Source organism: Oreochromis niloticus, linkage group LG10 (genome assembly GCF_001858045.2).
Source record: "Oreochromis niloticus isolate F11D_XX linkage group LG10, O_niloticus_UMD_NMBU, whole genome shotgun sequence".
Classification (NCBI taxonomy): domain Eukaryota; kingdom Metazoa; phylum Chordata; class Actinopteri; order Cichliformes; family Cichlidae; genus Oreochromis; species Oreochromis niloticus.
In genome coordinates this window covers 28,246,788-28,259,362 of record NC_031975.2, presented here as the reverse complement: position 1 = coordinate 28,259,362, position 12,575 = coordinate 28,246,788, and the positions used below count along the sequence as shown (strand labels likewise).

At 40.4% G+C, this 12,575-nt stretch overlaps 1 protein-coding gene across 2 annotated transcripts; it reads right to left on the bottom strand.

Moving 5' to 3' along the window:
- Positions 1-147: 147 nt before the first annotated feature.
- Positions 148-12,575, bottom strand: LOC100710342 (putative monooxygenase p33MONOX). 2 transcript variants are annotated; one of them, XM_019364020.2, is made up of 9 exons: positions 12,419-12,575; positions 11,115-11,238; positions 10,926-10,992; positions 6,581-6,756; positions 6,393-6,504; positions 5,858-5,985; positions 4,056-4,159; positions 3,745-3,929; positions 148-2,677 (listed from the first exon to the last, which is right to left on the bottom strand). In XM_019364020.2, the coding sequence occupies exons 3-9, from the start codon at positions 10,948-10,950 to the stop codon at positions 2,466-2,468; spliced, it is 942 nt and encodes a 313-aa protein (XP_019219565.1). In that variant the 5' UTR covers positions 10,951-10,992; positions 11,115-11,238; positions 12,419-12,575; the 3' UTR covers positions 148-2,465. The 2 variants fall into 2 exon arrangements, with proteins under 2 accessions (XP_019219565.1, XP_005458287.1); XM_005458230.4 differs by having other exon boundaries at positions 148-2,674.

The following is a 12,575-nucleotide window of genomic DNA, read 5'->3' as shown; positions in this document are numbered from 1 at the left end:
CAGGATGTGGGAGACAAACAACTATTAGGTGATGTCACTGTGTGTATCTAACTGTTTTTATTTACAGGCTATAAAGTGAACAGATAAATGTAAATGTTTGACTAAACAAATTTTAAACACACGCAATGAATCCTCGACTCCTGTGTGGCTGATGAGAGTGTAACATTTATTCTCAAAGAGAAGAAAACTGTACAGAGACTAAAAATCCAGGAAAACTTCTTTGAACCATTAATTGGTAAAAAAAACCAAACAAACATTACTTCAGTCACTACTACAGAGTCACACGTACATACAGAGGTTCGGTTCTGATGCTTCGGTCTGGAGGAAGATTTAAAGGGTCACACTTTAAACACAAAGCACTTGTGAACATAAACAAAAATAACAGCAAAAACAAAACAAAACAACAAAAAAAAACAAAAAAAAAACAGTCAGTCATTTAATAGCTACACAGCTGACAACAGTGTGGGCGTTTGCTTTTGTGTCCAGGGTTGTTCACACAGGACCAAAAGGAAACAACATGTGACTAAACACCACAGCAGAGTTACAGGTGGCAGATGACATGGACTTGGAACTTTCCACTTCATGAAATCGTCCACTGCTGTGGTACAAAACACGCCGAATCTATTCCCAGCAAAGGGACCGTTTCCACTTCATAACAAGAGTGCATCATCAGAAACTCCAACCAGGATCTACCTTTTCATTTAGCGGTGGAACTACAGCGCCCAGTATTTTCTAAGAAGCATAGCATGCATCATCCTGCAGAAACTTTGCATATAACATCGATAATTACCAGTAAGCTAGCATTGTAGGACCACTAAGAGACGTAAAATAAAACCTTGCATTACATTTACTTTCTCTTATAGTAAGGCCTCTTTAGAGATGAAAAACATTTCATCCCACCCACCCAAAAAACTGCCAAAAGCAGAAAGCGCATCTGTGAAGGTTTCTGCAGGATGCTCACTGGGCAGACATCAGCTAATAAGCACTAATTACAAACAGGAATTCTTCCCATTGTTTAGCTTTTCTTCCTAAATTTACTAAGATAGTTTTTTCTCATACCCAAAAAGGGAATAAAATCTTTTGCAAAAGAGGAAGTGGAAAAAAAAAACAAACAAACTTCAATCTACACATTAAATATCCCACAAAACAAAACAAAAGCCATTTTCTGCAAAAGAAACAACTGGAACGTTTGAGGAGGAGCCTGACAATTTTCCTGAGACAAAACTTGTTACAATATAATTAGAGAATCGTTGTCCTGTTTATTTTGGCTGATACTGAACTACACCCGAGGAATTTTTTACATTTATTCATCCCAAAATGGAAGAAAAATATTTTAGTGACAGGCAGAACGTATCAGAGGAAGCTTTAGCTTCGTTACCCTGGAGGGCTGCGTGACAGCAGAGGGTCTGGGGTGGAGTTAGAAGTTACGATGAGGATAAAGTGCGTTAGTATATGATACTTATAAAGTTGGATCGCAATCATCTTCAGTTTCAGCTTCACCAACATAAGCTCTTCATTTAGTTGTGGGGTGATTCATGCTGACCTGGTTGGTCAATGAGTTTGATTTTACATCCAAGAAACACTGAATATGCATCACTGTTTTCTTTTTTGTTTTTTAAATGTATATAACCATGTTTGTTTTTAAATGGGAAAGACAGTGGACAGCACAGTGGTTATCTGAAGTGGTTAGAGCTGCTGTTAAAAGGTCCCATGAAATAGTTTAAGTTCCACAGTTGATATTTCAAAAATATTTACATAAAGCTGCTCACCCCCAAATCTATGGAGGAATGGAAAAAGTCATTATCAGCATGATTCAGGACAGAGACGTTTAAGCCTTTGGACAACGTGGAGAAAAAAAAACCCCTCTAAATTGAAACATATGATTGCAAGAGTTCTTGTCTGGCAGGTCAGATGATAATCTAGGCTGTAAACCTGCAGGTCAGTCAGATTTACTGGTTCGCTTTCATTTTGAGGCAAAACCACGAGCTTGGATTAACTGACCAAAAACCCTTTGCGGATAATTACAATAATTACTGTAGGTCAAAGCTGATTAGGAGGTCGTTCTGTAAATTGTGATGTTTGACCGTCAGTTTGGGTGCTTAGCTTACAGCTCAGCCACCTAAATTAGACTAAGTGGAGGTTTGTTTACAACATTCTCCATCTAACTCCTGTGTGGCAAATAGCGTTGCACTCGCAGATCCAAGGTAGTTACTTGGTGGGTAAAACTATGGCTTAACGACAGAAACTTATACAGGACTTTTTAGGCAGTGCAAAACCTGTTGGATTTATATTTGGAAGAGTAACCTGACCTCAAATTGAGGGCGTTAATAACCTAAACAGGGTAACATTTGAAAAGATTTGGACTTTAGAAAAAGAAAAAAGGGAACTGGAATACACTGAACTAAGCATGAGGACGTCATCATTTCATGGGACCTGTGGTGTCTGAGCGTCAGGCAGCTGCCTTCTCAGAAGCCGGAGGGCGTCAGGATGTTCATATCTCTGGGTTTGAGCTTGTGTGTTCGGGCTCCATGCCGCCGACCCTCCACCGTGGGAATCTCCATTGTGGGTGGAGACACCTTCTGAATGGAAGCGCTGTCGGCCAGTCGAGCCTGCGTCTTCATCACCTCCATCGGGGTCGGCTTCTGAGCGCCACGGTATGCCTGCAGAGCAAAGCCTGCTGGGAAAAAAAGATGATAACACAACTTGCAAGAGGCTCAGAAGGTGGTTGATATAAAGTGACAATATTTAAATAAAAAAAAAAAATAAAAAATACATAAATCAAAATCAATACATTTTAAACATTTTATGTGTGTCCACAAATAATGGTTTCTTTTTAAATTATTATCGCTTTGAATTCATTGTCAGAGGCAATTAAGAAAAATAAAAATAAATAAATAATTCCCATTATAACTGCGTGTGTAAAAAACACACACACACACACACACACACACACACACACACACACACACACACACCCCACCAAAAAACCCCCAAAACAAACAAACCCAAAACTACTTCTCCATCTTCAAGGAAACCCCCTCAGCCCAAGTTAATTTCTTACCCCCCCAAATAAATAACAATAGTACTAATAATAAAGAAGTTCTGATTCTCCCACCACACTATAAATATAAAGCAGCTGTCTGGCAGTTTTTTACAAACTCTATAAAAGTTCTGAAATTCTGAAAGAAACGTCTTTTGAAAAAAAAAAAAATCTTTAAGCTGTAAAAAATCTCATTCACTCAGGTCCCTGCAAACATATTACTTTCCTCAGGTTACCTACCTAAAGTCATCCTGGGAAAAAGATTTCAAAAGTCTCTGATTCAAACTGAACATCCCACATGTAAAGACCTAAACGCAGTTTCTCAAAAGTCAACGGTAAGCTGTAGTTTTATATCAATGCGATGAAGAAATCTCAGCTCGCCATTGCTAAAAGCCAATGACTGATCAGTCTCTCAGGGTTGTCAGCCCTGAATGTTGTTCAGTGTTTACTGTCAGTCTGAAGTTCATTCAATCACCCATTAACCCCACTCCTGGACTGAACTGGTTATAAAGGCCTTCGTTGTTCCATAGTGAGGGGTTATTTTAGTTTCTTACCGCAGCGCTTCATGTTTGTAGTCTTTATTTTGTTTATTGTATTGAACACGTCTCATGGGAATTCTGATGAGGACCTTTTTCAAGTTTTGTTTACACACAACAAGCAAACACTTCATTCTCACAGGCTTCACACTGAGGCAGTGCTGTTACCTGCAGCTGTGGAGTCTGATCCCAGGTCAGAGGTCGACTTATGGACAGGTGGTCGAGGTCCGAAGACACCCCATCGTTCAACTACACCTCCTCCTCCTCCCCCGACGTCTACTCCAGCCATGTCCAAACTGCTGTTGGAGGAGGAGGCAATACTGAGCTCTGAACTCGAACTGCCAAACCAGCCTCTTCACAAACACACAAAGTGTAAACACGGTTAGGTTTTTAGCATTTGTCACATTGTTGGGTTTAGACGGGCAGCCTGAAACAGGCTGTTGACCTGAGGACACTGAGTGATAAGTGTGTGGTTGTACCTGCGCTGTGGTTTAGGGGAGCTGTGGGGTGTGTTGGATGGAGTGGAGTGGGCAGAGGAGCTCTGGCGCTCTTCTTTGGCCTCCATGCTCTGGATCTGGAGTTTCTACAATAGAAACAACAAAACACACCATAAACCTTTGACCTCTGTGAAAATGTAACAGTTACTTTACTCACTTTGAGACAAACATACTGCTTACACAGCAAATGCTTTTATTTGTTTTGTAGTTATTTTTATATCAGGGACAACACATAAATAACACTGCATTTAAACAAAAATGCAACCGACACAGTATATGTAGGACTTCTAGCCACAGCTAATTTGCAGACTATGTCCCTGGTTACGCTTTTTAAGGATTTGTAATAACAAGCAGCTAAGGCAGAACACCCTGAAGCACCTAAAGCACGAAAAATTGAAGCAAAAGAGGAAGTGTTTGAAACAGCAGTTCCTTCAAAGGCAACGTCAGGTCATCATTGGATCCTTGCTAAATCCAGAATCAATATTTAAAATCCTCCTCCTCACATATAAGTACTTGAATAATCACGCCCCATCTTATCTTAAAGACCTTGTAGTACAGTATCACCCCAACAGAGCACTTCTCTCTCAGACTGCTGGTTTACTTGTGGGTCCTACAGTGTTTAAAAGTAGAATGGGAGGCAGAGCCTTCAGCTATCAGGCCTTCTATTCTGTGGAAACAGCTCCCAGTTTGGATTTGGGAAACAAACACCTTCTCTACTTTTAAGATAAGGCTTTGTTAAAGCATATAGTTAGGGCTGTCTTAGTGACGCTGCAATAGGTCTAGGCTGAAAGAGGTTTCCCATGATGCACTTCACTTGCCTCTTTCACTCACTAAGTGTTTATACACCTCTCTGCATTTAATGATTAGTGATTATTAATCTCCATCTCACTCCCACAGTGTCGCTTTTCTCCCGTCTTCCTCCCATCACTCCCAGCTGGTCGTGGCAGATTGCTGCCCCTCTCTCTGAGCCTGGTTCTGCAGGAGGTTTTTTCCTGTTAAAAGGGAGTTTTTCCTTCCCACTGTTGCTAACTGCTTGCTCATAGGGGGTTGTCTGATTGTTGAGGTTTTCCTCTTTGTTATCGTAGAGTCTTAACAATATAAAGCACCTTGAGGCGACTGTTGTTTTAATGTGGGGTTATATAAATAAAATTAAATAGAAGTTTAAATGTTATTTTCTGACAAATATTATGGTCTCCTGCGCATGTGTGTGTGCGCATTGGCTTCTTTTTAGTTTTCGGTTCCCTGCTGGGTATCATCTATGTGCAGTCTATGATAATATCATTCTAAAAACAGCTGGAGCCCTTTGATAATAAACTCCCACTCAAACAGTAGAACTCGTGAGCCAAACAAGAATTAAATGAAATGTGTCAGCATACAAAAGTCCACTGATGTTCACCGATACAGCCTAAAACCAGTAACAACAGGTGCTGCAGCTTACTGAACTGTAGGTGACCCATTTATGTTAACAGCTTGCTCACCACAGCCTTGTATGGAGAAGGTACATTCTGATGGTCACGAATGGAGCATTGGATACGGCCATAAAAAAATTTTTTATGGTTTAATGCATATTTGCTGATGACTGGCACTGGTCTTTTCTCAGTGGGAATTTATGGATTCAGTTCCACATTGCACATTTAATTGGTGGAAACAGTTATGTGAGCAATCTCGTTAGCCATCAACCAGGTTGGTGGCATAAAGTAAAAATTCAATTCAAGGCTGATTTAACAACAATGAGTAGTAATCAGCTGCATTTTGGGTGCACACGGGTTATACGCATGTCTGACCTGGATTGTTTCGGGCACGCGATGGTGGTGTCTCGTCTCCTCAGCTGTGAGGCCTTTGTGGGGTGTGTAGCCGGCGTCAGAGAGCCCCGCCGTCTGCTCAAACTTATATACGCTATCCTGAGTTTGCTCTGAAACAGAGGAAAACAGTTTTATTCTAATGTGAATGCATTTTCATGCACAATTATTATAAATTCAAACAATGAGTAAACAAACTGCTTTGCACCAGAACTTTTTCTGTAAGTTTGCACATTTTCTTCTTACAAATTAATCCTAAAGTATTATTTCATTTTCATGCTAATAATGACGTTGTTGAAATGACACTTCTTTGCATATTGAAATATCTCAGTAATTAAATGTGTAGTTAAAGCTCTTTAAACTGACAAAAAGGGGAATTTAATTGTACCACTTCATCCAGTCCATGATGTAAAATCAGTTTGACGTCCCTGCTGTAGTATTTGATCAAACTTGTCAAGAACACTCACTCAGATAAATGCACCCTTAATACAGAATATCATCATTAACAGGAGTAACATACTGTTGATGAGAGAATTCATGATGATGGAAGAAGCCTTGGTTTTCACCACAGCTTGTGGTCTAGAGGCTCCGGTGTCCTGCGCTGCAGACTGACTCGCACCACTCTCATCCTCCTGGTGGGAAAACATCATCAGCACCCTCGCACTGAAAATACGGGCAGTTTAATAGTAAAGCAGACGCGTGTGTCACCTCAGCCAGGTGTGTGAACTTCCTTTCGGGTATGATTGGTCGTTTCCACAGGTTGTTGATACTGATGTCATGGGGCGGTGTGGACATGGGGGCCTCCAGATTGTCGTCATAGCTGATGGCACGTCGGGTCATTCCGACAGGAAGCTTCATCCCACCCATCCCAGGTCCCTCAATGGCTGCAGACACAAAAAATAATCCCAATGGGGACTAAACAACAGCTCTCCCTCATCTAGTGCAGTCTCCAAAATCATTCTGAGATCTGTTTTCCCACATTCACTGCTTGAGATTGTGGTTCGTTCTTTATGTTGTGTGGACTGTAGCCCTGAAGTTTACCTACAGGTTCATGACAATGCAAGTGCCCTACACGGTCAGCTCAGACATAAGGCGACCTTTCACCTGCTAAGACCATGTCGTGTTAGACTGTGCTGTTGTGGAAACGCCACAGCTAATTATCTATCATGTACCCTGCCTTCTGCCCTCTCCACCATGCCTAAAACACATGGAGTATTTCAAATACTATGAATATTGCTAAGGCAGAAAAAAAAAAACAAAAAAACAAAAACCAAACTCAAAAAACACGTTTGGTATATAAAGAGCAAACCTGAGGACAGTGCATATTTGTAGGTTTTCTAATGTTTACATCATATTGATTGACTGTTGTGAAATATCTGCTACTGCTGGAAGTTCCAGTTTCAGGCAAATGTTGTGATAAGCATCTGTTTTGTTAACGTTCGTGTCAGGAACATTAACAAAACCATAGTACATACAGATATTAATAGCTGATGAAACTGTGATTCAGAGTGTGACTCAGTATAAATGTGTTAACTTGAAATCTGCTCAGCTGCGTTTGGTGGGGAAGACAAAACAATGTGTGCAATCCTTTTATATGTGGGCAGGAACATGCTGAACTTTTTGCACATCAACTTGCAACTGAGAATTCATCATAAGCCATCCTGGCAGTTACCCTCTTCACTTCATCCCAGTGATGTGAAATGAATAGGGATGGGTACCGGTGTCCGGTAAACGGTAGTAACCAGACCGAAAAGCAGCGCACATTTCGGTGCTTTTTTTCCCCTGAGCCAATTCTAGCCAATCATTTTACGTTTCCGAGGATAGTAGGCGGGGCCAGGTACGTACGTTCTTTTAGAGCAGAGCTACAGATTAAAAATGCCCAAGGCGCAGCGGTCAAAAGTCTGCCTGTACTTCACAGCAAAAGATGCAAACTCAGCAGCCTGCAACAAGTGCTTTAAGCTGATACTGTGATACTGTCAAAGGAGGTGACACCTCAAATCTGATGAAACACCTGGCGACGCATAGCGGTTTTTTTTTTTAAAGCCAAGAAATGCGCCGTGTTTGATAGCTTGCTGCGAGACCTCACACCGTGCACATCTACTGCGGGTGTGGTGCCTGTTATCGGACCCGGAGTTAGCAACATCCCCCAAAAACCCGAAGAGTAGAGTCCTGGCCCCTAGCCCTGTCAGCGTAGCAGAAATGATGACGGATGATGATGGCAGCAGCAGCCGTTCTTCTCTGCGTGAGTAGCTTCATGTTGTTCGTGTGTAATTAACGTTGAGTACGCTAACCACATTATTACATTAATGCATGTAAGGTGAACTAGCAGACACCGTCGTAGTTACATGCGGCTGTCTTCTTGTTTGATGGCAGATACTCCCTTCACCCTGGCCAAAAAGGCTAAAATGACCAAAGAAAAAGTGGAAAACAGCTAAACATGAGAGGTTTTTGGACAAAGTTTGTGTTTTTTCCATTGTTTAAGCACTGCTTCCAGCCAAGAGTGAGACCATATATGCCCTATAGCTGCAGAAAAGGCTAACATTGTTATCTTTTTACAAAAAAAAAAAAAGCTGAACATGAGAGGTTTTTGGACCAATTTTGTGTTCTCCATTCTTTAAGCACCGGTTTGAGCACCGTTTAAGCACCGGCACCGTTTCAAAAGTACCTGTTTGGCACCGGTATCGGATAAAACCTAAACGATACCCATCCCTAGAAATGAGTGGGAAAACTATTTTTGGACCTACAGAATTTACAGTCTATTACATCAGTTTACTAACAAATCAATAAATCTCAGTATATTTGCCCACGTGTCTGTTCTTTGCCTACTTGGACAATCATTTAGCTTATCAGCTTCAGATAGTGAATGTGCTTGCCGAGGGGGGCTGAGCATGGTTGTTTGGACAAGCTGCTGTAAGCTGTTCTGTTACCAGACATATGTGGAGAGCAACTGCTCAATGCGCCACTGTGTGCAGGGCAGTGACTTCCAAACTGTAGGGTGGGCGTGAAGCCACTGCAAGTACCTTCATATGGACAATGACGTGAAAAACATGGAAGTGAAACAAAGCACCTTGATAACCTTTTAATTCTCTTTTAATTTCTCTTTTAATTCTCTCCCTGTAAGGATGAGAGATGCCAAAATTATGCAATTTTTCTCAGCAATATGCTGCAAAGACAAGTGTGCTGATTAGATATTCAACTTAATTTTATTCAATTAAGCATCTATGAAGTATGGTTTGCTGCTACAAATCAAAGCTTAAAATATGTCACATTTTTAAAGTTTCTTCTGCATGACTCATTTAAATTAAATTAAAAAAAAAAAAAAAAAAACAAAAACAAAAAATATCATGCTTTAACCAGATTCTGTAGAAAAACAAAAACAACTCCTGATCTCTAAACCACAACTAAGAAACCATGACTGGCAGCAGTCACATGCCAACAATTTGCATTGGAAGGAAAACTTGAACTTATGCGAAAAATAAAATAATGGAACAAAGCTCAAAAAAAGTTTAAAGAGGAGAAAGTTACGAACGGGTTGTTAGAGGCAACTTTCAGAAGCAATGATGACAGAAAGCTGCAGATTTTTTTGTGTGTCTTCATAGCAGGTGTAGAAGGCTGAGGTTTACACTGTCATTAAGGTTCAAAGCATTAATCTGCTGTATCTTGAAATCATGTAGAGCTTGGTATTCACTGGGTTGTACTCACAGTTATCAAAATTCAATGTGGATTTTCTTTTTTTAATCACCACCTGAGATTCCTGTGCTGGTAGAACTAACCAATCATGTTGTTGTGTTAATACTCAACCTAAATTTTACCTTAAAAACAGTAAAACTAGCACAGAATGCAATAATTTTGCAAAGTGGGAGCATCTTACAGTTCTATGATTCACAAATGGAGAGCCCGCAGCATTTTTCACACCTTAAAAAATAAAAAGAATTCACTTTCTATTGGATGTTTGCAAAAAAGGTATAAACTCAAATCCAGGTCCTCTCTTAAACCTGACCTTGCTGGATTAAATCCACCTGACACGTTTGCACTTAAACAAGCAACAACTGAAAATTAAATTTAAAAGCATAAAATAAAATATATAAAGTCTAAAAATATTAAGCCAGCACTGACTTTTCGTTTTAACCCGGACCCAAATGCCAGTCTCCTGTGTTAAAAGGGTCCATTCATCCACCACATGCTGCTCCTTACACTGCTTCTCTTTATATCAGCTCACCTGACTTCTGAAAGTCTTCCTGCCACTGAAGGCAAAACTTCAAAAGAACGCCCCCCACCCCACAAACATCAACCATGTGTTAGGAAGCTTTTTTAAGTTTTCTTTTTGGTAAAAAGCCTCAAAGATAATCATGTGTAACATGTAAAAAAACCAAAAACCAAAAGGGTTGTCTCATCTGTGGATATAAAATACTGCGTTGCACACCCAGAATTACCACTTGTGACACTGGTTTTAAAGTTTTTAAGGTTATGACATCTCAACTATGTGGCTGGTATGATATGTAACACTGATCCTAGAACAATATTCATCTTTCAGTTGTAAGAACAACACAAACATGGGGAAATCCAGTATGTCATACTGACACCATGATAGCTAAGCCTTACATTTAGGTTTACGGTTAAGGGTAAGTCCAAAAACAAACAAACAAACAAACAAACAAAAAAAAACAGTCAGACTTTTAACTTTGTCTAACTGACAAATGGCTTCATTCATGTTGCTTGGACAAAGCTTGTTCAACCACCTTTCAAGCATGAAAAAAAACTGATTCATGTAGTCCACAACTGCAGTTGTCCTCTTTTCAAAACAGTAACTTCATGATTGCCTGCATGTTACACATCTAGAGGAAATATACATGTAGCTAGAAGGATTAAAACAAGGCTTACTCTCTTCCCAAACAGGCAACAATACCACGAAATAAAAGCCTTATTCAGATTGTTTCCACATAGTTGCAAGAGCACTATTCTTTCTGCATACATGAACAGAATGGCCCAACCCAAACAATGGAAAACTATTCCTGACTGAAATTTGAATACTACTGTCATAGGAATTACTCACCTGGTAAATCTCCAGAACCAGACATGGTTGGAGTAAAGACGAGGAAGAAGTTAAACCAGAATATGACCTAAAAAAGAAATAAAAGAAGAAAAGAGATTCAACATGTGTTTTTCCATAAATATTTACCTGCCTCTAATTAAAACAGCAACTCACAAACAAAGAGTAGAACAATGGTTAGCAGGCTCCTACCTTCCCGTTTTGCTGCACAGGTGTAAACTAGGTGGCTTGGTGGGTTTTGTTATGATGGTTGGTGAGACACACAGAAACGCCTCTGGCAATGCATTGCGGGAGAGCAGCAAGGCCAGCAGAGCAACTACAGAGACACCAGAGTTCAAAAGGTCAGCTGTGAGGAATTTCAGTTTGAAGGCAAACCCTTGTTACACTAAATTAGAGAGGATGAACATCCTTCGTTGCATATGACAACAATACTTTATGAAACTGTAATGTTGTAAAAGATGTTTTTAAAGGCAGACCTCAAAACCAACTATCCTGTCAAAGTGAAAGAGAAACTTCTAGTGCTACAGAGAAAGACACAGTGACATGAATGAGTAAAGACCATTATCCTGTTCTATAACACTGACATAGCCACCGCTTGCCTGCAGGATTATTCCAGATGATTGCAGACAGGCTGGATTACATAATCGCTGCTGCAGCAGCAAGGTGCATGCATCACCGGCAATGACCACTTCAAAATAAAAGCTTAGATTTCAATCAGGCACACTCTGAAGGTTTCCTTAAACACATATTTCCTACCACATGAATCAAAAAACATGCATGCCATATCCTCCACACTGTAAACACCACGGCTGGGTGGATGCAGAGGTGACTGGTGATCTTGGAAATAAGAAAAACTGCGACCTCTTCCGGGACAATTTCTCAAACTATCATGCAGAATTCATCTGTCTGAGAATTTCAATCACAGGATGAATTCAAAGAAGCTTAAAGCAGATATATGGAGAAATCGTCACAGGGTTAGCCGTAATAAAGGCCACTGCCCTGCACACGCAGAACTCCACAGAGGAAATTCATATTTTATAGTCTAATATTTTAAAGGTAACCGCCCCATGGCTGTACAATTGCTTTTGGGATCACATATTATCATGTTTTTTAAATTCAGACATTAATGAGCCAATAGCATGCCATGAGATTCCTGCACGCCGATAATGTGCAGGTCGAAGAGAATAGATAGGTCTATAACAATTTAGCACAGCTTCACTAAAACTGGTGCTGTTTGGCACGTTTTAAACATTCCCGAATTTGAGAGTGGTTGTTACATATTCACAAAAAAGCCTAGCATTGAGGCTTTCACGTTTACAGAACAAACCAAACCCTGCAGCATAGTTCAGTTATTTATTTTCTGAGTGGAGTCTGGCGGAACGAGATAGCGGAACCAGTCTGAGCTGAACAAAAAGACACAAAACAGCTGGCGACTGACGGTATTTTAAAGCGGTTTTATCAGCAAAGTTAGCTTTGCTTTGTTTGCCTTTTCTTACCGGAGGTAATGACGGCTTCAAAGTGACGATTGAAATATGGATGACCGCCCAATGTCGACCAGCGCGCGAAGAGAACAACAGACTTGTTGGGTAGCAGCCATTATTGGGCTCGATAAATAACAGCCGCTTCCTTGATGGTTCCTTTTGCTTGTTCTCG